Genomic DNA, 24,567 nt, shown 5'->3' with positions numbered 1-24,567 from the left:
GATTAATTCTGAATCTAAACATAATGTTGGGTCATTGAAATATAAATCCAATCCATAATTGTTGAAAATAAAGGAAAATAAAAACAAGAATAAAAGAAATCCACTCAAGTAGGTTACAAAAAAAAAAAGGAAAAAAAAAAGGAAAAGGTATTTCATTTTTTGCGTATTAATTTTTTAGTTTTAAAATTTTAAAATTTATATTTTGAATGACGTGCATATTTTTTGGGTTTCCAAAATGTGTCACATGTCAATCTAGGAGACATTTAAGTTTCATTTGGTTATACAGATGAAATGAAAAATTCATGAATAGTAATGAAATAATTTATAAATAATAGTAAAATAATTTGTGTTAAGATATTTTATGGAGTTTTGAGAAAATAGAGTATAAAATTGAATAAATATTATTAGTTAAAATCTTGTTAAAATATAATTTTTAATTTGAGATTTAAAAAGTTGAATTATTTTTTATATTTTGTTTGAAAAAATTGTAATGATTAGTTAATGATTAAATGAAAAAGTTAAAAATTTGAAATTGAAAAATGTTTGTGTTTAAATGATGTTTGAATTTTGATATGAGATGTGATGAGATGGATTGAGACTAGGCAGTATATGCACCAATCTGTTCGATAGCCCACTCGGTCCTCACCCGGCTAAACTCAAATCGAACTCGACTAATAAAAAAATAGTTCGCTTGTGAAAGCAGATATTTGCTAGATTAGTAAATGACATAGGCCCGACTAAACTCGATTAAGGCTTGTTAAAACCTACTCGTTTATACCCGAGTCGACTTGTTAACTCAACTCGATTAAAGTTCATTCATATATTGATAAAAAAACACTAGAGACATAAAGGTGATCCCACACATTGATGTGGCATACTAGCAGTGTGTCACGTCTCCCTCTTCTTATTCTTTTCCTCTCCTCGTGCCTCTCCCTACCCTTTCCCTCTCTTTCTACCCCTTACCCGTGCCTGTCTTAGGGTGGTCAGGGACCACCTTAGGGTGGGCAAAAGTTTCGGACGATCCAAGCGGCACCGCCGACAGAGACATGGAGTGCCGTGAGCTTGACATGCACTGTGTCTTGGTCGATGGTAGCTGTTAGTTGGTTGGGGTGGTTGAGAACCACCCTTGAGCCGGCAAAATTTTCAAACGATCCAAGTAGCAACCACTAGAGGGGACATGGAGCTTACAACATTGTCGTGAGTTTGTCGTGCACATTGGTACATGGCTTGTGTGGTCGGTGTACATTAATTATTAATTATTAAAGAAAAAAGTTATTCATTATCTCAACTCCTATCATTCTTCCATTATCCCATGATATGACATTAGATGATAGATTTACAAATAAAATGTAATAAATAATTTACAATCGCCTAATATCACATCTTAAGATGATAAAAGTTGAGATGATGAGTAACATTACTCATTATTAAATATTATTAAAAAAATAAACAACTCAAGCGAAACTTGAGTTGGGAATTTAGCTTACCGACCTCAACCTCGAGTTTTTTTAATTGAGTCAAGCTCGGCAAGTCAAATACCGACTCAGCTCGACTTGATTACAGTCCTAATTGAGACCATCTGTGAAATTTGTACCATCTCATTAAAAAAAAAATTAATTTTAAAAATTCAAAACCTATTTTAAGAAAGCACAAAAACATTATAAAAAATAGTAATAATTATAAAAAGAACATAAAAATTAAATTTAAAAAACTACTAAAAAACGAGCCACCCATCAGTGGCGACCGTGTGGTTTAGCTACCTCTACTTTTTTTTTTTTTTTTTTGAATGTTCACTTATTTAGTTTTGAAGTGATTCTTTATAGATTCTTTTGTAACTGTTTGCTAGTTTTGATTCATGGACTTCTTAAAATAAGCTTTTAGAAGTATTTTTTTTATACTTTTTTATGTTTTCTTAAAATCAATTACTTCTTAAGTGAAGAACTTGATCGTCACTTATTATGCAGCGCATTTCTTTTAGAAAGATGATAGACATGTAATATTTTTTAATTATTTTTTATATAATTATATCTTAAATAAGAGATATTTTAATAAAAATGTCCAATCGGACGAGGTGTCTTTAAAGGATTTATACTCTTAAATAGAAGGGCAAGATGTGTCCAGTATAGTGAATTTATAGTGAGATCAAAACACAGAAAAGAGGGGCTCAAAGAGACATTATTAGGAACATCAGTGGATAAAGAGACACCTTTGATACAAAACGCTAGAGATTTTCTCAATAGCAAACTTTGATTTTATCTTCGAACACTAATGTCTTTGATCTTGTAGCTTAATCTTCATGCATGGAAAAGCGTGTGAGGCAACCCAAGGTAAGTATCATGAATTCATAACGCGGCACCACCTATAAAGGGAAATAAAGAGAAATGATAGAATTACTATTCTATACCAATTTGTTTATAATTATGTAATAAAATAATATTATTTTAAGTTTTATTTTTATTTTGATTTGATGGATTTTAAAAAATATTGTATTTCATTTGTAAATATGTTGTAAGCCTATCACTGTTTCAATGTAAAAGCTTAGAATCCAGATTTAAGATAAATTCTTTTAATAAATATAAATATTTTAGTCATAAAGATATCATATAAGAATAAATTTAAAAATAACGTGATTTAATATAATTTATTAGAATATAAAATTATTTTTATTATAAAATAGATCTAATATATTCAAAGTGCTTCCTCAACCCTGCCGGTGTAATTGGATAATTTTCATGAATAATGCTAAAGAGAAATCATTATAACAGTACACATTTTATACTCACTATATGATTACTTTTAATTCTTTATTTTTTTATTTTAGACTTGAGAGATGTATAGTCTAGATGATACCTTATCATATATGCAAAATGATTACTTCTAACAAAAACTTCTATCTATATTTATTCTTTTAGAAATAACTCACTCAGTTCCATTCTCACTCTTTCTCCACCCTCTCTCTCTCTCTCGACAGTCGACACGGTGCCCTTGCCCAATCGCAAATAGGGATAAAGGATTCCGCTAGGAACGAAGGAATTAATCAAACAAAGCAAGCTCTTGATCCACCGATTTTCCAAAACCTCGGAGTAACAAATCAAAATCAAGATCGATGTCCCGTGGACTTACTAAGGAAAACACTTTTTTCAAAGAAGTTTTTCCGAGGAAAAATCTTCCCGGACAAATAGAAACGAAGAACTAACCATAAAATAGAAAATAAATTGAGACTAAACAACCTCCAAAAAATAAGCAAATGCATTCAAACCCTAAATCTATAAAATTACATATCAAAAATCCAAAGAAAATCGGAAAAAGACATTATAAAAAACAAACAAAAAACCTTCATGAGAGTTCAAAGCCTGAGAGCGCTTGAGATTGGCGATAGAAGAAGGGAAGAAGAAGCAGTAGCAGCAGCGAACGACGCATTGGAGGGTGAAGTTAATAAGAGATAGTGAAGTGGAAGAGGGGAAGAGAGAGAGAGGGGAACGGTGAGAAAACCCAAAGAGGAATAGAGTGTGATGTAGTTCACGGTAAGTTTGATGGAATTATGAAGTGGCACCCTGTCAATGGAGGGTGCAGAACGCCCAAAGACATCACATCGGCTCTCTCTCATCAGCTCTCTCTCTCGTCACAACTCTCAATACATTATTACATTAAAAATTATTTTCTTAATCATTAAGTAAAAAAAATTAAATACATAAATAGTCAAAATGAGTAGGCCAAGTGAGAGGGCAAACTAACATTTTCCTTTTGTTTTTTCTTGCAATAATGGCAATAAGAGTGGGATGTGCGTGACAGATTACAGAATCCGAAGCGTTTCTTTTTTTCATATATCAAAGATATAAATTGTATGGATAATAATAGACTTACTACTTTCTTACTACTCTTTTATTATTCTTTTATTTTTTTTACTTAATAGTTAAAGAATTGACTATTAATGAATTTGTATATATTTTTTTAATTTTTTCTTAAAGATTAAAGATGTTAAAAAAATATTTAAAAGAAAATAATAAAAGAATAAAAATTTCAAATACATTATCGAGTAATAAAAAAGTGGTAAGAAAGTAGTAAGCCTATCATTATCTAAATTATCTTGATGAAAGCTCTATAACAAAGACTAGGAATCTCTTTTAATTGTATCAACTATTATCTCATTACCCCAAAAGCATGGTTAGCTAATGTATGAGCTATAACATTATCTTCTCTCTTAATATGTTCTACCCTCCATTCCTCAAAACAGTTCAAAAGAAGTTTACCATATTTGCTTTTGTCGATGAGATGAGATGAATTGAAATTAAAGTTAAAAGTTTAATAAAATATTATTTTTAATATTATTTTTGTTTTAAAATTTGAAAAAGTTGAATTGTTTATTTTATTTTATGTGAAAATTTAAAAAAATTATAATAATCTAATAAAATAAGATGAGTTGAAAGAAATTATGAAAACAAACAAGACTAATTAATCTCGAGAGCGAGCATTCCAGTACATGTTATAACGTTCCTTAATCTCATATCTCTTCCAAAACCTAATTTTGTCTAATAATTTGCCAAATGGGTTAGGCTGTGTTTCAATATTGAATTGAGTTGAGTTGAGTTGAGATAATAAAATATTATTTTAATATTATTTTTTAATATTATTATTATTATTATTATTTTGAGATTTGAAAAAGTTAAATTATTTATTATATTTTGTATTAAAATTTTAAAAAAATTATAATGATGAGTTGAGATGAATTGATACTTAAAAACATCCCGTTTCTGAGAGGGAGGGGAGAGATATATGTGATGGGAAGGAATCTCAAAAGCTAAATAACCCATCATTTTTCTTGTCTTTAATGATATATAGACGTTCATTGACTTGGAGAAATTGTACATCTATTCACTGTTTCTAGTCAATGAAACCGGGTTCCTACGTAAATCTTTTGTATTTAAGTTACTATATTTCATTGATGAAATCTTATACAAAAAACAATGTTGCTTGAATCGAAATGTGCGTACTTCTACTAATTTAGATTTAAGAAAATTCTATATACCACACTTTCATCTCACTATATAATGCGTATTGTCTATCAATCTTTATATATTTTTTTGTTAAAAAAATAAAATATTGTTTAAGAATGATTATTTCTTTTGTATAATAAGAAGTGGTTTGTTTGAATTTAAAATTCACCTCAATTCATTTCAATTTATTTCATCTCATCATTACAAATTTTTCAAATTTTTACATAAAATATAATAAACAATTCAATTTTTTCAAATCTTAAAATAATTTTTTAAATTTTTATATAAAATATAATAAATAATTCAAATTTTATTTTAGTATTTAAACTCACGTCAATCCAAATCATTCCTAAGCTTAACAAGCTTTGCTTGCTGCCCTTTCGATAACTGCACCACTACTCAAAACTTTATTCCTCAGCTCCTTTTGAATGCATGGCTATTGATTCTCATTTGCCGAGAAAAAGAAAAGTACGGAAAAGACATAGGAAGCCCAAAGGTTTCTTCCTTTACATTTTTCCTCTTCCTAAGGTTTATGAATCATGTTCGTCGTTTGATGATTCTCTTGCTTTTTAAAGGCCAGATAACCACTAGTACTGTGCCTGTACTCACATTCCCAAGTTGCTTCTCCTTTCATGTTTCTTTCCTTCCTGCCCAAGAAATCCCTTTTCTTTCTCTCCAACATCTTGCTTTTGTGAATTTTAAAGTTGACTGTGAAACGGGTTTTTTAATATCATCATTGATATTGCATGCAGATGAGAAGAAAATGTGTGTGAAAAAGGAATAGGAGTAGTGAAAATGACGAAGGGCGACGGTTCAGAGAAGACGAGAGGAGTTCCTACCGACCATGGCTTCACCGATATTGTGCTTTCTTGGTCCCTTGAAGATATTGAAAACGAAGACCTTTACAAGTACCAGGTTTGCTTTAATCCATACATTTCTGTTTTGTTATTATAATCTCAGGGCAGCTTTGGAATGATTTCTAGCATTTAACACTCAGTGAAGTATGGATGAAGAATCTGATGCTTTCGAAAAGTAAAAGAGTAGAAAATTAAAATAAAATTTATTACAATCTGTTTACTTCTAGATCATGATCTAGTCGCGAAATTTATGTATATATACATGTGTGTTACTGCATATACTCACATATATAGGATATATAAAGGCAATCTGTCTTAAAAGAAAAAAAATAAAAGAACCCTTTCAAAACAGCTGCAGGGAATATATGAATCTTTTCTCCCATGCGAAGAAAAAGGAAAAAAAAACTAAAGAAAATCCTTGCTAGCTTCATCCTTGATTATATTTCATCCTCATTACGTTGGAATTACAAGTAGCTGGTTTAAGCTGTGTAAAATGGGATTACCATCTTTTAATAATCCTCATTGCTAGCAAAGACTATCATGAGGAGTTCACTAACCAATAAATGGATTCCAAAAGTAGTTGAGAACACTCCAAACTTAAGCCCCAGCGAACCAAAAATATTATTATCACACACTAGAGAATATTTCATAAAAGAGAAAAATTATACAGTCTTCTCAATAAACTTCATCCACAGGATACATAAGAGAGCAAATAAATGGTAAAAATGATGCTAGCTCTAAACCTTGTGCAACTTTCTCTCTTGAAATGTAATGATATAAATCAACTCGAAGGATTCATTAGCTTTCTCCCGCTTGGAGAATGAAAGTCCAATTTGTGTTGTGTAAGAGCAGAAATCCAACCAAATACATATGAAGAAATTTGATTAAGAGATGGAAAACAACAGCAAGTCCATTTAATTGGATTGGCTTTGAAACCTACATCCAATTTCTTATGGGAGAAGTCAAGCCATATGTCAACAAATTGCAACCTTGCAGTTGCTACAATGAAGCTTTGATGCTGGTTTGTTGCGACCAACAGAGATTTTAGGATTAATAGAAAAAGAACCAATCACAATCATAAAACTACCCAAATTAGATTGTCTTTGAAGCCTACATCTACTGTTGGAGAACGATATTAAAGAAATTCAATGTTGCAGGATGGAGTAGAAATGAGATCAAGCAACATCCGAACCCAGAATCTCAATACTCCTAAATCCACGCCCTCTCATAACAGATAATCTTTCTCAAAGAGAAACTTATTTATATGCTGTAAATTCCTATTCCTTGTTGGATAAGCTACACCAAATTAGTTAATTCTCTTACTGTAGTTCTCATATACAAGGAAAGTCAATTTAGAGATGAATTTAAATAGGAATTTGAGTCAAGGTTCAACAACTTGGATTCTGTCAAGCGTAACACCATAGAATCTCCAAGGGCGTCTCTTCCATAGTTGAATCTGAGCAGAGGAATTGGTTTAGTCAACATATCTGCCGAATACCCTATGTTAGCAAAGTAGTTGATCGATATTGATAATCAATCAGAATTTTCTTGGAAAATATAGTTGAATTGGATATTATTATTATTTTAGTTATGGGATGTAGCTAACCTGTGGAGGATTTCAACTTATTTATTTTAATGAAAACACAATTATCCTTATACATGTGATTGGAAGTAACATATGTTGGAATTCAAATGTGTATCCTAAATACAAAGCTGTTAGTCATTGTGCCTTGTTTAATAAACTGATCAATAGACACATTTGATATGAGGCTTCTTTTACAATCGTTGTGTTGGGGTAGAAGGAATTTTTTTCTCATCAAATCTTTCCATTTTGATAATTTTTTCTCTCAAACCTTAGCTTCAGCTTGTACAAACGATTCCGTTAAATGAGTGTAGTTATGTCTTCCAAACAAGGTGAAAGTTGCATATAAATATGTGGGCCTCGTTTGTTCAAGCTTTTAGACATTCTATCATATAATGGCTTAATCAATCTTGATGAATCTGCTACAAATACAGGCTGTTTCACTTTATCTTCTCCTATTTGCATTTTTCCAGCGGATTAATTTATTGGGATGGGCTTTTTGACCTCCAAGAAGTTTGTTTGGCACTCTATTTTGATTGAATTCTTGTTTCATAATTACAGGTGGAAAAGATTCCACAATCCTTTGAATCAATTGGCCAGTATTTTGGGTCATATGTTTACCCCTTACTGGAAGAAACTCGTGCACAACTGCATTCGAGTATGGAGATTATTTCAAGAGCCCCTTTTGCTGAAGTAATTGCATGTCATGAATCTAAGGCATATGGTACAAAATTGTATGATGTTGAAGTTGATCAGTGGAGAAACAGATTCACTGTTCGTGGCGAGGAGCCTTACAAGACATTGCCAGGAGATGTATTTGTTTTAGCAGATGCAAAACCCGAGGATGTTTCTGATTTACAAAGAATAGGAAGGCAATGGGCTTTTGTAGCTGTCACCAAAATTCTAGAGGATGTGAATGAGGATGATAGCTCATCAACCAGATTCAAAGTCAAAGCATTGAAAGACATTGAAGTTGACGCTGGGAACCATAAGTCTTTGTTTGTGATTTTCTTGATAAATACAATCCCTAACAAGAGAATATGGAACGCATTGCACATGCCGGGAAATCTACAGATTATCAAGAAAGTTTTGTGCACTAATTCTTTGGTAAGTAATTTTGGGATGAATTTTGTAGTTCAAAATGTTTTACTTTTGAAGTATTATAAAGAAGAAAAACTTGAGGTTGAGTCAACTTTCCAAAAGTTTTAAGTTGATCACAAAGCTATGGGATTCTGTATTGATAAAGCGGATGAGAGTTCCCACTTTTTTGTCTTTCGGAACCTGTATACATGCCACAACTTTTTACCAATGCTGTCCCCTAAAGCTGTTGGGAAAGTATGGGTTGAGTTTTTAAGTGGAAGGTAGAGGGGAGTTGGAATTTGAACTTAGTATCACCGGGTTTGATACGACATTAATGTGGAGTTTTCCTGAAAGTTAAACTGAAATAAAATGCCGAGTTTAATATGATAATCATTATTTATAATGCCTCACTTACTGAATTCTAGTATTTCCTTGTTTTTCCTATTCATCAGCCATTGTAAAAGGTATTCTTTTGGTTTTCTGAATTTATTTGTCTTTCTGAGAATTGCTGTTGATTCTTGGTTTGATTATTTTCCGTCTCTGATGTTGCAAAACAGATTGAGGAAGATTGTAATCTCTGCTCTGCAGAGAGTGATGGCAGCTGGCATGAGAAATTTGGGACCATCATAAATTCTAAACTGAATGAACCCCAAACCCAGACATTTTTGGCATGTCTTCGTAAGATGCATTGCAGCCACAAGACGGAAGTGGAACTTATATGGGGCCCACCCGGTACAGGGAAAACAAAAATCATTAGTACTCTGCTCTTATCCTTTTTTAGAATGGGATATAGAACTCTTACCTGTGCCCCAACAAATGTTGCAATTACAGGAGTGGCCTCCGGCATAACAGAGTTGGTGAAAGAATTGCTTAAAACTGATGGTTCGTTTTGCTCATTGGGAGATATTCTTTTGTTTGGGAATAAGGAGCGACTCAAACTTGGTTCAGACATTGAAGAGATATATTTAGATTATCGGGTCCAAAGGCTTACAGAGTGCTTGGGACATCGGACTGGTTGGAGGCATTGTTTTGAGTCAATGATTGATCTTCTTGAGAATTGTGTTTCTAAGTATCACGTGCTCTTGGAAAATGAATCGATAATAGAGAGAGAAAAGAGCAAAGAAAAAGAGATCAAAGAGGAAAGCAGGGAGGAAACTGATGCTAGCAACGAAACTTACAAGTCATTTCTTGATTTTGTGAGAAAAAGATTTGTTTCTATTTCATCACCACTCAAAAATTGTTTTCGAGTCTTCCATACACATTTACCCAAAAGTTACACTCAAAGCAATTTCCAAAACATGATTTCTCTAATTGGCCTACTTGAGTCTTTTGAAACCTTATTGTATCAAGATAGCGTGGAGTCTGAAGTCCTGGAGGAGCTTTTTTCTCGTTTAGAAGTAGTTGGAGATGCTGTGCAGCCACTTATGGATATACCCCAGTTGCATGCAAGTAGAAAAGAATGCCTTTCTGTTCTAAAAACTCTTCAGGCTTCATTTAACAAACTTGAGCTTCCAATGGGTATGAACAAAGAATCAACAATGGATTTTTGTCTTCAAGCGGCTTCCTTACTTTTATGCACTGCTTCAAGTTCTTACAAACTGCATTCGGTGGCAATGAAACCACTGAGCATTCTGGTTATTGATGAAGCTGCACAATTAAAGGAGTGTGAGTCAGCCATACCCCTTCAACTTCCAGGTTTAAGGCATGCTATTCTGGTTGGGGATGAGTGCCAATTACCAGCAATGGTTGAAAGCAATGTGTGTAAATCCTATTTGCTTGTCTTACTGCTCCCTTTGTTGGGATTTGACTTTCCTTTCTTTTTTTTTTTTCTCTTGCTTAATATCATTTTAAAATCTACTTATAGATTTCTAGCGAAGCTGGTTTTGGGAGGAGTCTATTTGAGAGAATGAGCTCACTGGGTCACTCGAAGCATCTTCTTAATATACAGTATCGAATGCATCCGTCTATAAGTTCTTTCCCAAATTTGAATTTTTATTGCAACCGGATCATAGATGCTCTGAATGTTAAAAGAAAAGGCTATGAAAAGCACTACCTTCCAGGGCCAATGTTTGGTACATATTCTTTTATAAATATAGTAGATGGAAGAGAAGAACAAGGTGATGTTGGGTATGGTTGGAGAAACCTGGTCGAAGTTGCTCTTGTCATGAAAATATTGCTCAATTTATACAAAGGTAACTACATTTGAAGTCTAGTGTTGTTTTGACCATATCAAGATATTCTTTGATTCTGACATCTAGTCTAATCAATTCAGCTTCTGGGGTTATTTCACATTTGGCTTTAGCTTTTATAGAAAAAGATGTCTAATCCTATAGCAAGTTTATATTTGTAGATGCAGCACATTTAAGTCATTAATTTGATTTCAGTATAAGTTGATTTGTTTGATCTCTAATTCCTTAGATAAAATAAAAAGGTGGAAGTTGATGAGGTTTGTCAATGTGACTGAATGATTTAGCCTTTATTGTACTGTAATGAAATGGGAAACTTCTACATGCTGAAGTTGGAAACTTTTTAGAGATTATCTTATGAGTCCTGGAAAATTTAATTTGTCCAAAAGAAGAAAACATAAATTTGATAAATTATTAAAAATACTGTAAAATGCATGTTTCTGTAATTAAGACTTGTCACATTGTATCTTTATCCTTCCATGTGGTCTTACTTTCTAGAACTCTTGATAATGGAACTTCTTCCCTAAGATAAACCGGTAGTTAAATGTCCTGGTTTCAACCTATTATTAACTTCTGTTTTTGATATATTTTTTTCTTTGTTTTTGGATTTTGCTTCGAGAAAAGCTTGGGTTGGTTCAAGACAGAAGCTCAGTATTGGTGTAATATCTCCTTATGCTGCTCAAGTAGTTGCAATTCAGGACAAACTTGGAAGGAAGTATGTTAATATTGATGGGTTCACAGTGAAGGTGAAGTCAGTTGATGGGTTCCAGGGTGGGGAGGAGGACATAATAATAATATCAACTGTGAGATCTAATAGGTATGCATCAATTGGGTTCATATCGAATCCTCAGAGAACGAATGTTGCTCTTACCAGGGCGAGGTAAGATATTGTAAACTCTTTTGGACAGTTTACTTTTGTTTCCATATTGACATGCATGGTGAAAATATCAGTTTCCCCGTAATGCCTTTCAGGCACTGTCTATGGATCTTGGGAAATGAAGGTACACTTGGTAATAGTGACTCCATCTGGGAAGCCTTAGTACTTGATGCTAAGAAACGTCAGTGTTTCTTTAATGCTGATGAGGACAAGGATTTACACAAAGCACTTTTAGATGTGAAGAGAGAATTTGAACAATTTGATGATTTGCTGAATGGAGATAGCTTACTTTTCAGAAGTGCTAGGTGGAAGGTATTTGACATTCAATAGTTATGCTTTCATTACAAACTATACTCCTTTTTTCAATTCTCACTAGTGGCAGTGTTAACACTCATTCTTGATTGGGTTATGTAGCTTTTCTTATTAAATTTTATGTATTCTTTCTTTTCCCGTTTCCAACAGGTTCTTTTCAGTGATAATTTTCTGAGATCATTTAAAAAATTGAAGTCTGTAATGAGAAAAAACTTGGTTATAGAACATCTACTTAAACTTTCCCGTGGCTGGAGACCCAAGAAGAGAAGTTCAGATCCAGTTTGTGGAAGTTCTTCACAGATCATAAAGCAATTTAAGGTTGAAGATCTTTATATTGTTTGTGCAAATGACATCAGAAAGGAATGGAGTGACGAAGTAAAGGAACTGATGTACTATCAAGTTTTGAAGGTCTGGGATATATTACCTGCAGAGGAAATTCCAAAATTAATCAAACGGCTTGATAGCATGTTTGGGAAATATACAGATGACTTTCTTAATCGCTGCAAAGAGAAATGTCTTGAGAGGTATGTATGCTGTTTTGCATTTTAGAAAATCTTTAAAGATATTGCTAACTTTGCAAGAATAACATTGTTATATATTGACTTTTGAAGCGGTTTAACTTTTTTTGGTTATTTTTGCTTAGGAGTTTGGAAGTTCCGAAGAGTTGGTCAAGCTCTTTTGATATTGTACGGATTAGGAATGTTGCTAATAGTGAAAATGAGAGTGATTTAGTTGGTTGCGCTTCTGATGGTAGAAGTTATGTTGAGAATGCAAAGGTTAGTGAGAGTCTGATGCTGATGAAATTCTACTCTTTCTCATCTGGTGTTGTGGGTCAGTTGCTTTCAAACAAGGATAGTGGTGAACTGGATCTTCCATTTGAAGTAACTGACCAAGAGCAGGAGATAATCGTTTTACCTAGAAGTGCTTTTATACTTGGACGGTCAGGTACTGGGAAAACCACTGTTTTGACTAGGAAGTTATTAGAGAAAGAAAAGGTGTTCCAGATGGCAACAGAATTATTTTATGGTGTGAAGAGCAATAACCTTGTGCATAGCCCAGAGAATGAGGTTGAGGAGACCTTGGCAGAAACAAAGAGAACTATATTGCACCAGCTTTTTGTGACAGTGAGCCATAAACTGTGTTATGCTGTCAAACTGCAGGTCACACAACATGTTTCTCAGTTGAAAAGGTGCATAGTTTATTTGATAGTACTCTCACGTGAACTCATGAGCCACTAGTTCCATTGAGTTTGGGGAAGTTTTGTTTTTTTGAATCTCGTGGCTTGATTTTTATTAGCAACTATGAAACTCAGTTTTCACTGTATTTGATGGGGTTTCACGAAATTTGAAAAGTAACTTGTGTTTGGATGCATATAAATCTCAATAAACCATGGACCCCTTCCAGTTTGTTTTTTTGGCAGGCCGATTTATGTTAAAATAAGTTAAATTCAAGCTAAACTTTCGTTCCAAATTTCATGTACTTCTTAAGTTGTTTACTCGACTTTATACAAGTATATATGCTGGATTTATTCTTTGATTTAGTACAACTTTGTATACTGGATGTAATTTACTGATAAAAAAATATTATATATATTGGATGTAACCATACAACATCTTATTATTCTTTTTTTTTTTTTTTTTTGTAGCTCTGTCTGTGATGGTGATTGCTCTAAAGGTACCGGTTCAAATGATATTGATGATTTTGACGATGCAGTTCAATTCAAGGACATCCCAGATTCTTTTGTTGGTGTTGCTACCATGTCCTATCCTCTTGTGATAACATTTCATAAATTTCTGATGATGCTTGATGGAACTGTGGGCAATTCCTACTTTGAAAGATTCCATGAAGTGAGAAAACTTAATCCTAGTCGAGTTGGTGGTAGATCAGTTGCCTTAGAGACCTTTATAAAGTTGAAGGAAGTTAATTATGAGAGGTTTAGTTTATCATACTGGCCCCATTTCAATGCCAAGCTAATTACAAAGCTTGACTCTTCCAGAGTTTTCACAGAGATTATTTCTCATATAAAAGGTGGCCCACAAGCTGTAGAGGAAGGTGATGGTAAGCTCAGTCGTGACGACTATCTTTTACTATCAAATAGCCGTGTTTCCAGTTTAAGTAGACAGGAGAGAGAAATAATATATGAGCTCTTTCAAAATTATGAAAAGATGAAGATGGAAAATGGTGAGTTTGATCTGGCTGATCTTGTGATTGATCTACATCGTCGTTTGAGAATTGGAAGCTACAATGGTGATAAAATTGATTTTGTATACATAGATGAGGTTCAGGATCTTACATTGAGCCAAATTGCGTTATTCAAATATATCTGCGAAAATGTTGAAGAAGGTTTTGTTTTCTCTGGTGATACAGCACAAACTATTGCGAGGGGAATTGATTTTAGGTTCCAGGATATACGATCTCTATTCTACAAGAAGTTTCTACTTGAATCAAAAAGCAGTGGACATAATAAAAGAGAAGAAAAAGGAATAATGTCAAATATTTTCTATCTGAGCCAGAACTTCCGTACTCATGATGGGGTTCTCAAACTAGCACACAGTGTTATTGAACTTCTATATCATTTCTTTCCTCAATCGATTGATGTTTTGGAGCCTGAGAATAGTCTTGTGTATGGAGAAGCTCCGATTTTGCTTGAATCAGGGAGCAATGAAAATGCAATCATCACTATTTTTGGAAATAGTGGAAATAGTGGAGCAAGTATTGTTGGCTTTGGTGCGGAGCAGGTAATATTGGTACGGGATGATTCTGCTCGGAAGGAAGTTGCCAAATATGTTGGGAAGCAAGCTCTTGTTCTAACTATTGTGGAGTGTAAGGGCCTTGAGTTTCAGGTAGTTATTGTGCATGTTTATTTATTTGATTTATTGGTTTACATTGAGTTGATTAGCATTGGGGAGTTTCATTAATCTAGTTTATTGTTGAATTCTCAATGAATAAAGCTATTGCTTTGAAATAACCTTTTTAATATGTTCAAGTTCATCATCACACCATGTCGATAGGATTGTTCCTAGATCGCATCTTTGGTTAGGATGTGGTGTAAAAATGACTCTTACACCCTCCAATTATAAGATGCCTGAATAGATAAAGCACAAGTTTTTGAAAAATGATGCATCACACATGATTATAAAGTAAAACACTAAAATATAAAGCATAAGCCCTAAAATCTCTAACTCTAATTAATTTTAGGACCAGCTCCGGTCATACTCGGGGTAGCAGCTGCCACCCCAAGAGACAGCTGGAGTAATCACCATCAACCTGGCTGTTGCTCAAGTGGGCGGGCCCCCCCGGCCACTGGCTGGTGGCAGAGGTCACCGGATGTGTGTTTTTTTTCAATATTTCTTAATTGTTTTAATTTTTAACATGTGCAATCCAGTGTGAATGTGTATTTTATCATTTAATAGAAAGTTGACATGTCGGTTTTTCATTTGAGGGTGTACAATGGGGATTTACACCACATCCTAATTGAAGTTAAATTGTTGTTCCCACGATGTTGTTGTCATATTGCCTGATATTAGCACCAAACTGCCAAGGACATATACATCATTTTTCTTGCAAAACTCAAAGCTTGGAGCTTTATGTCTGATAGGATTTTTATTGTAGGTCTTGTGCATAGACAGTGATCTCGTTTGGATGTTGAGATGAGATAAGATGAGAAATCTATGAATAGCAATGAAATAGTTTGAGTTAAGACGTTTTATAGGATTTTGGGAAATGAGAGAGAAAAACTTGAATACAAATATTATATAAAATATTGTTAGAATATTATTTTTTAATATTATTTTTGTTTTGGGATTTTAAAAAACTGGTCTTTTTTTTTTTTTTTTTTTTTTTTTTTTTTTTTTTTTTTTTTTGTGTTTTGTTTGAAAGTTTGGAAAACTTGTGCTGATTAGGTAATGATTAGATGAAAAAGTTGAAGATTTGAAATTGAAAAGTATTTGTATTTGAGTGGTGTTTAGATGAGATGAGATTAGTCCATCTCAACATCCAAATGGGGCCAAAATCTTAAAATGCATATTTCTGTGCATTATGTCTACATATTAAAAATTGTTGCGTCACATGTTTAAGCTACGGTCCATTTTCTCAAACAGTAATTTATTGAGCCATATTTTCCTGGTTTTTGGTGATTCTTATGTTGTCCTTGCGCAGGATGTATTGTTGTACAACTTTTTTGGCTCATCACCTTTGAAAAATAAATGGAGGGTAATATATGAATATATGAAGGAATACGATTTGCTCGACTCAACGTCACCTAGCACATTTTCCACCAAACACAATGTCTTATGCTCAGAACTAAAGCAACTTTATGTAGCTGTCACACGAACAAGGCAGAGATTGTGGATTTGTGAGAATACAGAGGAGTTCTGCAAACCTATGTTTGAATATTGGAAGAAAAAGTGTCTTGTCCAAGTCAGACAACTGGACGACTCACTTGCTCAGGCAATGCAAGTTGCTAGCAGTTCAGAGGAGTGGAGGTCAAGGGGCATGAAGGTTATCTCTCCACTGTTTATGAATATATTTTGCTCCTATTGTGATTGAAAAACCTGAGGTTATTTCATAGGAAAAATCATGGTGAAGGAACTATCAGACTGTTTATTTTTATAGTTTCATAGACGTAATTTTTTCCCAAACTAACTCTACTACTCCTACCAGTACTTAATTTTATGTCGTTGTTTTTGGCCCTCTATTATTAAAAGTTCTTCTGCTCCAATTGTGACTGGAAAACCTTAGGTTATTGCATGGAGAATATCATGGTGAAGGAATGATCAGAATATTCGTTTGTGGTAGTATCATAGGCTTCAATTGTTACCCAAATTAATAGCTAGGCAATGATTAAGATGATACGGTCATTGTTATTGAGTTCTGCTACAGAAATTATTACTTTTATCTTGCAATTGTAATACTTGTGAATTAGGGCATGGATGATCTATTGACACCTTATTTTTTTTTTCTTTTCTGCAAACAAAATTACATCTATGGATATCTAATTCTTTTATCTGTACAGCTATATCATGATTGTAACTATGAAATAGCAACAATGTGCTTTGAAAGAGCCGGGGATACTTATTGGGAAAGAAGATCTAAGGCTGCTGGCCTTAGAGCCACGGCTGACCGAATGCGGCATTTGAATCCTGAAGCAGCAAATGTTATACTTAGGGAAGCTGCTGATATATTTGAAGCAATAGGCAAGGCTGATTCTGCTGCCCGTTGTTTTTGTGAGTTGGGGGAGTATGAAAGAGCAGGTATACATTGGATTCTATGAAAGTCATCAAATATAACCTACCATGTGCTTGTGGTGTTTGGGTTCTAGTTTTGCTTTTAATTTTTTTTGCAATGTATAATGCATCTTAAATCCTCAATCTGTCGTACAGTTGAATTAGAACCTTTTCTGGTATTGGAAGCTTTTGACATTATAGAAATAATTCCAATCTAGTGGAATGGTAAAGTCTCAAACTGTCAAGTGCCAGTGCACATTTGAGTTTGGAGAGGGGCCAGCCCTTGTGGAAAAAACACTGAAAGTAGAACCATATCCAAACTACTCTCAGGACCACCCCACTTTGGTGGAATCAACATTGGGTAGTGACCATTTTAAAAGATTTGACAGATGAGAATGTAAGAGGTCGAAATGTGCTCCACAAGTATTCCTTTTCACTGTTTACTTTGTCATCTGTTCCTTTACAACTGTGTTCTTCATGGAATTGTTGATACAAGTACTTGTATCACAAACCTTGTCATGCGAGGGTTGGAATTCCTTTTATTTAATCTCTGAATTTTTGGCCATAAATTTCTGCACATGAAGAAAGCTGAAACATTAACTTGAGCACCAAATAAAACTTGAGAGTGGTTTGGTTTTAATGAGTTTTTTTGTTTTTGACTTGGCAAACATCCAACTGTTGCAGGCAGGCTTTATTTAGAAAAATGTGGGGTGTCAGAGCTGGAAAAGGCTGGGGAATGCTTTTCTCTTGCGGGATGTTATGAACTTGCAGCTGATGTTTATGCTAGGGGTTATTTCTTCCCAGAATGTTTAAAAGTTTGCTCCAAGGGAAAATTATTTGACAAGGGTTTCGAGTACATTCGGGATTGGAAACAAGATGCAACTATAGATGTTGGCGTGGTTAGAAGAGGAAAAGTAATAGAAAACATTGAACAAGAGTTTCTAGAGGGTTGTGCTCTTCATTATTATGAGCTTAAAGATCACAGATCCATGATGAGGTTTGTTAAAGGTTTTCAGTCCATAGAATTGATGCGCAAGTTTTTGAAGCCTCTGGATTGCTTTGATGAGCTTTTGTTTTTGGAAGAAGAATTGGGCAACTTCTTAGAGGCTGCAAACATTGCGAAGTTAAGAGGGGAGATTCTAAAGGCTTCCGATCTCCTTGGGAAGGCCGAGAATTTCAAAGAAGCATCCATGCTAATTCTCCTCTTTGTGTTGTCCAGCTCATTATGGACAACTGGAAGTAAAGGCTGGCCTTTAAAGCAGTTTACAGAGAAGCAAGAGCTTTTGGCAAAAGCAAAGTCATTCGCTAAGAACGAGTCCAACAACTTCTATGCTTGTGTTTGTACAGAGGCTGATGTTTTATCAAACGAGAAGACTAGTGTGTCCGTCATGAAAAATTCTTTGAATTCTTCTCAGAGACACAAGAGTGCTTGTGGTGAAATAATATCCGCTCGAAAAATTATAGATGCTCATCTTCATACAGACTTGTCAAAGTATATGTGGGAAGATTATTTTGTTTTCGATCGAATAAAGCATTCGGAGCAGATGATCTCTGGAAATCAGATTTCTGTAGAAACACTTGTTCACTTTTGGAATTTTTGGAAAGATCATGTTGTGAACATTTTCAAGTATCTCAGAAGTCTTGAAACCCAAGATTTTAATGAATATAAACAATATGGAGATTTCTGTTTGAATTACTTGGGAGTGTGGAGACAGTTCCGTGAACTTAACGCAATCTATCTTTTGCTCAACCCTGGTGCTGATTGGGTGAGAGATAGAGATAATCGATTCCTTCATCGGAATGGAAAGTTGGTTTCTATTGATGTTCGCCATTTAGCTTTGACTGCTCGAAGTTACTGGTCTTCAGAAATACTTTCTGTTGGCCTGCAGGTTTTGGAGAATCTTGAAGCTCTTTATAATCTCTCATTAAACAATAACCTCTCCATGTTCTGCCAAAGTAGATCACTTACTCATATATATGAAGTTGCAAAGTCTCTTTTGGAATCCGAATATCTGGACCGTGGGTGCCAAGGTGCCAAGGCATTACAGAGATTTGCCAAATTTTCTGCTGAATCTTTCTTTGGCTATGTATTTCCTCTAGATTGGCGAAAATCATTGGCAGAGAACATGTTTTCTCTGAGAGGGAGTGAAGTTTCTAAGCATTTACTACAAGAAGTGATATTGGAAAACATCAGCTCGAGGGGTAAGCTAACTTATGGGAAAATTGGAAGAGTTGTGATGATAATTCTTGGATTGGGTAAGCTAAACAATGATTTGTATGAGAAGATTATAAAATTGTTTGATGGTATAGATGGGAACCCACCTTGGAAAACATTCATTCAGAATCTTTGTGGGAATGTTGATATTTCATTTCCACAAGCTACTGTGCCTGACAATATCAGTAAATCTCCAAGAGAGTGGTCCCTTCTATTCAGGCTCCATGAAGCTTTGAAGGATACCTATAACGCCAACTGGATGAAAGAAAATGACTACATATCTCCCAGTTGTTTCTTGTATCTTGTTGAGCGCCTATTGATCTTGGCATCCTCCTTCCATGGTTACTTCATCACTTCGAAGTCTTCTTTTGTTGAATGGTTTATCTACGAAGAGGTAGGTAACAACCCAAATTCCACTTTCGTTTCTGAAGTGCAACCTTTCCTAAGAAGAATCTATGAGTCAATTATTGATTTTGTTCGGCAGTTTCTTTGTGATAAGAAGGCGACACTTGAATGGATTAGAAGGTCTAATATAAATGCAAAGGATTACTATCCGTTGCTGGTGTTGAGATTGGTTGCTATAATATGTTTGGTTAATCTGAACTCTGGGAGTTTTGTAGATTCACTTTCTGAATTGCTTGGTTGGAGCTCTATCACTGAGCAACTTCCATCCGAATTTTATGATGTCCTTAGGAGAAGAGGGAAACATTTACATATGAATGTAAATGTGCTTGCTGAAGCATTTAAGAAGGTCCACAATCCTCTTGTAATTGTGAGTTTGGGAAAGAATTGTTCGCAATTTTTATGTCCAGATGCCATTTTTGTTGATATGACGGCAAAGCCGTCCTGGGGGGACATGTTGAGAGTCCTTCATCTTCAGGCAGTCGAAGCCTCTCGAGGTCAAATTGGAGCTTTTGAAGTGGGTGCAACTAATTCTTGTGGCGAAGTTCTTTTGTCAGACAGTTATGACCACGGGGGTTATAAGCTCGCACCTTCAAACTTGGCAGGTCAGGGTGATTTGAACAACATAATTGGAATCAAGCTACCAATTAATTATAGTTACTTTTGGGATAGATTCGAAGCTTTGAAGCCACTGGAGATTGGTGGAGATCCAAGGTGCATGTTGGAAAATGTCCAAGCAATGAAGGTAACACACTTATTTTACATTGTATTTAACATTTGGCAGAAAGCATATGCTGATAAGCACCATATTGATTTTTTTTTTTTTTCGTGTGAAAAATCTAGGTAAACCTGGGGGAATGTATTCACCTTTTAAGAATTATTATGCGTGAATGCCGTCAGATGAATATTTACCACGAACATGAAAACTTATTGAAGGAAGTAGCTGGCATGCTCGAGGAACTGAATCTACTTTCTGTTGCATTGGATGCGAGGTAAACATATATTGAATTAGACATGCCCTGCCTTCTTATGCTTTGTTTAAAGGGGTCGTTTTCTTTAATCTTATGGCAAAATCTTCAAATGGCTTTATTGAGTTAGACATGCCATGCCTTGCTGACTTGCTTTTTCCCCTTTCCTCTACATTACCTTATCAGGGAACCGCAGCCTGGGAACAATATTTCAACAATTGGCGAACTTTCCAAGAGATTACAATCAAGAAGACAACGTGTCGAACCTTCCTTAAATCAGCTTTTCTTGCAACTCAGCGCAATACATCCGGTAGAGGCATCAGAAATCGAGAATACATCTGTGGACCGGTACAATGAGATGGACAGTGATGGTGAGTCTAAGGAAGGCAGCAGTGTTGATAAGGGTAAGTCAAATGCTTCAGAAGTTGCTGCGGTGTCTGGAGCCTACAGCCAAAGCAGCAAGGAAACACAAAACAAGGGAAAGGGCAACAAGTCTAAGAAGAAGAATAGGGGTAAAGGAAGCCGGAAGAAATAAATAGCTGTACATGAGTTGGAAGGTTTGATGACATTATGCTTTCAGAAACGTTATTCTAATGTGCTAGAATACATCATTGAAAGAGCTACCTAATACATATCTCAATGTAAAGTAAGACTCAGGGCTGGAATTAACTGCTTATTAGTTTTGGTGTTCAACTAGATATAAATCATTCTACCCAAATGTCCTTCACCTTCTAAGAGATGATCTGTGATGTTGTAGGTCAGATCACTAACAAGTAACATTTTCTCCTCAAGATATAAATAAAAGATAGTCCAGCCACTCTCAGTTTACAGTCCTGCTTTTTGGAGGGCCGACCACCATTTTATGGCAAGAACACTACATCTGCCATTCGGGATATCGTGTATTTTTTTGTTCTTCCAAAAAAAAGAAAAACAAAACATTTATTAATAATGATTTTTCCAAGAATTTTTATTTTTGCTGAGTAAGAATTGCGGTTTGACATGAGAGAAGAAGAGGTAGTTAAAATTAATCAATAATATAAAGAAGACCCAAATAATATATAGAAGAGGTATTATATCACGTCAACACTACTATAAAAAATCACAAAATAAGTTTAAAATTACATATTTTCAATTCTTTTTCTTTAAAAATGAAAAAAAAAATGAAGGTGGAGGATCTAACAGTTATTCTACTCCAAGTCTTTTTCTCTTCTCTATTTAACAAAATGATTACAAATTGTATTTTCAGGGTTCAAAGTTAGGACATCTGCTATGATATAATGTGAAATCACCAATTGTCCTAAAAGCTTAAACTTATTAGAAAAGTTAGATTTAATTATTTGTATTATGTTTTTAACATACTAGACCACTTCTCACATAATAATATTGGCTACATCCACCATATACAGCATAAAGCAAAGAAATAACCATGAACTCATCCATAGAGAGCATATCATAATTTTGGGTGCAGAGGCGTTTCGAAACGGTCGGGCTGCAATTTAGCCAAAAATAGCCCTCCATTCACCTATTGCCACGTAGGAAAAAACACACTAAGAAAAATACACCCTACCACAGAGAAGCACTTGAGAAAAACACCCAATTCGTTTGTGCTACAGTGTTGGCCCGTTTCTCATTTGCATCATCCACTGCCCTTCTCTTTGCCGCTGCTCTTTGGTCGCTGCCCTCAGTCCGACGCTGTGTAGCTCAAATCGCACCCTTCTCTTTCTTGCTGTCCTTCCCTTCCTTCTCATTTGCACCGTCCCTCTCTTCCTCGCTGCCTCTGTTTGCACCGGCTGAATCTCAATCCCACGCCGACGCCGACGCAACCAGTTGTCCACAACGATTTTTCATGGCTGACACTCAGGTATGATACCTGTTTGATTAAATGTCACAAAGGGCTGCAAAGCATTTCACATTTGTCTGATATTGCCTCTATTATTTGTGTAAGTTAATCCATCGCATGGTCTTGTGATACCCAATTATAAAGAAAGTTCTAGGAAACATGAGTCACGTAGCAATCAATCTATGCTTATGTATGCAGCATATGATATATATTTGGAATGTTAGGCAATGCTAAATTGGTTAAACCAGATTTTCTTATTCCTGTATTGCCTATATTGTTTAATCAGTGCTGTGTTGCTCGATCTTCCTCCAATTCTTTTTTTTTTTTTTCTGATATTGTTTGATCAGTGGTCATTAAGTGAGGCTTTGCTTCAGAAATTGGGAACCATACATTTGTATTGTATTTATTTGAAGAGATTTGTGAAGGGTCTTCACATAGGAAACATCATGTTCTAACCACATCATGCTAGTTGTGACTGAGAAAAGGGGCACACCAAACATATGGTGTTGTCCTTTTTTTTTTTTTTTACTCAATTGGTATGGTGTTGTCTTTTTTTTTACTCAAGCATTGGTATGGTGTTGTCTTTTCTTTTTCACTCAAGCATTGGTATGGTGTTTTCTTTTTTTTTTTTTTTACTCACAAGCATTGGTATGGTGTTGTCCTTTTTTTTTTTTTTTACTCAAGCATTGGTCTTGTCAATAGTACTAAAACTGTACAAAGTGGTTGTTTTGAATAACTATTGAATTTATAATTTGGTAGTTTTGTATGAAATGAACAAATTTATTAGTGCTTGTGGCATATTTTACAAAAGTTTTCCGAACACTTGGCCTATGTATATAACAAATTTTCAGACTTTGGGAAAGATTTCCGTCATTGCATCCATGAGACAATTACAACTGATGAGTTCGAGCAAGAATGAGCTTCTATATTAGTGAAGTATGAGTTAGGAGAAAATATTTGGCTGCAAAATCTTTACAGTCGACGAGATAAGTGGGTTCCGGCTTACTTGCGTTTAATATTTTGTGCCGATATGTCAACAACTCAAAGGAGTGAAAACATGAACAAATTTTTCAAAGATTATGTTCGTTCAAGCACTATGGTTAGTGACTTTGTATATCAGTATGAAAAAGTTATCGATGCATGTTACTTTAAAGAAAAAGAGAAGGATGTGCGGGCAAAATCTACGTAGGCAATATTGAAGACACCTCTTAAAATTGAAGAGGAAGTGGCAATGATTTATACAATAAAGTCTTTCATTATCTTCCAAGATGAGCTGTTCAATAGTTTACGGTACAAAGCAACAAAATTGTCCAAAGAGAGAGAAAACAAGACATATGGAGTGGCAGTTTGTGGTAAAGAAGCACCACTTTACCATGTGATATTGGAGAATGGTGACGAACATGCAACATGTACACATGTCATATGTGGGAGTTTATGGTGCTTCTTTGTAGACATATCTTATGTGGTTTTTGCAAGAAATCGAAGTTAGATAGATTGCCACAGCATTATGTTTTAGATAGATGGACTAGTAATGTTAAGACTCAACCCATTCCTGACATACCATTAATTGAAGGGCAAGTTCGGCAATGACATGATGATCCTATGATGAGAAAAAACAAGTTGATGATACAACTTTATGACATTGTTGAACTTGGGTCGCAGTCAAGTCGAAAACACAATCACCTATGTCTTGCATTAGAAAAGGTTCACAAAGAGTTCCTTGCAATGGAAGATCATGTAGAAGGTTCACAAAGAGGGGAGTCAACCAATTACATTCAAATGACAAGAAGTCAAGTTGTATCCAATTTCTCACAAACGGTCCAGGATCCTCCACGGGTGCCAACAAAAGGACGGCAAAAAACTTTAAGATCGAAGAACCCAAAAGAAACACAAACAAAGAAAAGACGTTGTAGCATTTGCAAGAATGAAGGACATGCTAAAAACAATTTTCCTTCAGTGAGGTATTGTAGTTTTGTAGTTATTTGTATTTTATCGATTTTTAATTGAAGAAGTTAACAAAATTTGTGTT

The 24,567-nt window shown here is 34.7% G+C and overlaps 1 protein-coding gene across 3 annotated transcripts in view; it reads left to right on the top strand.

Moving 5' to 3' along the window:
- The window catches only part of LOC121255674, a 103,890-nt gene extending 82,506 nt beyond the window's left edge, over positions 1-21,384 (top strand). Inside the window, exons 1-14 of one of the 3 annotated variants that reach the window (XM_041156128.1) lie at positions 5,618-5,909; positions 7,995-8,540; positions 9,071-10,270; positions 10,378-10,705; positions 11,324-11,579; positions 11,672-11,888; positions 12,039-12,412; positions 12,532-13,077; positions 13,534-14,731; positions 16,047-16,388; positions 16,903-17,140; positions 17,798-20,475; positions 20,574-20,722; positions 20,885-21,384. In XM_041156128.1, the coding sequence (XP_041012062.1) occupies positions 5,790-5,909; positions 7,995-8,540; positions 9,071-10,270; positions 10,378-10,705; positions 11,324-11,579; positions 11,672-11,888; positions 12,039-12,412; positions 12,532-13,077; positions 13,534-14,731; positions 16,047-16,388; positions 16,903-17,140; positions 17,798-20,475; positions 20,574-20,722; positions 20,885-21,233 (8,541 nt within the window). In that variant the 5' untranslated portion in view covers positions 5,618-5,789 and the 3' untranslated portion in view covers positions 21,234-21,384. Of the gene's footprint in view, positions 1-5,617; positions 5,910-7,994; positions 8,541-9,070; positions 10,271-10,377; positions 10,706-11,323; positions 11,580-11,671; positions 11,889-12,038; positions 12,413-12,531; positions 13,078-13,533; positions 14,732-16,046; positions 16,389-16,902; positions 17,141-17,797; positions 20,476-20,573; positions 20,723-20,884 lie in introns of those variants that run through there. The other 2 variants (XM_041156129.1, XM_041156130.1) reach the window with 2 other exon arrangements.
- Positions 21,385-24,567: the final 3,183 nt, after the last annotated feature.

This window comes from Juglans microcarpa x Juglans regia, chromosome 3D (assembly GCF_004785595.1).
Source record: "Juglans microcarpa x Juglans regia isolate MS1-56 chromosome 3D, Jm3101_v1.0, whole genome shotgun sequence".
In the NCBI taxonomy this organism is placed as follows: Eukaryota; Viridiplantae; Streptophyta; class Magnoliopsida; order Fagales; family Juglandaceae; genus Juglans; species Juglans microcarpa x Juglans regia.
Note: the sequence above shows the minus strand (reverse complement) of the source record. Positions and strands in the feature narration are given on the sequence as shown.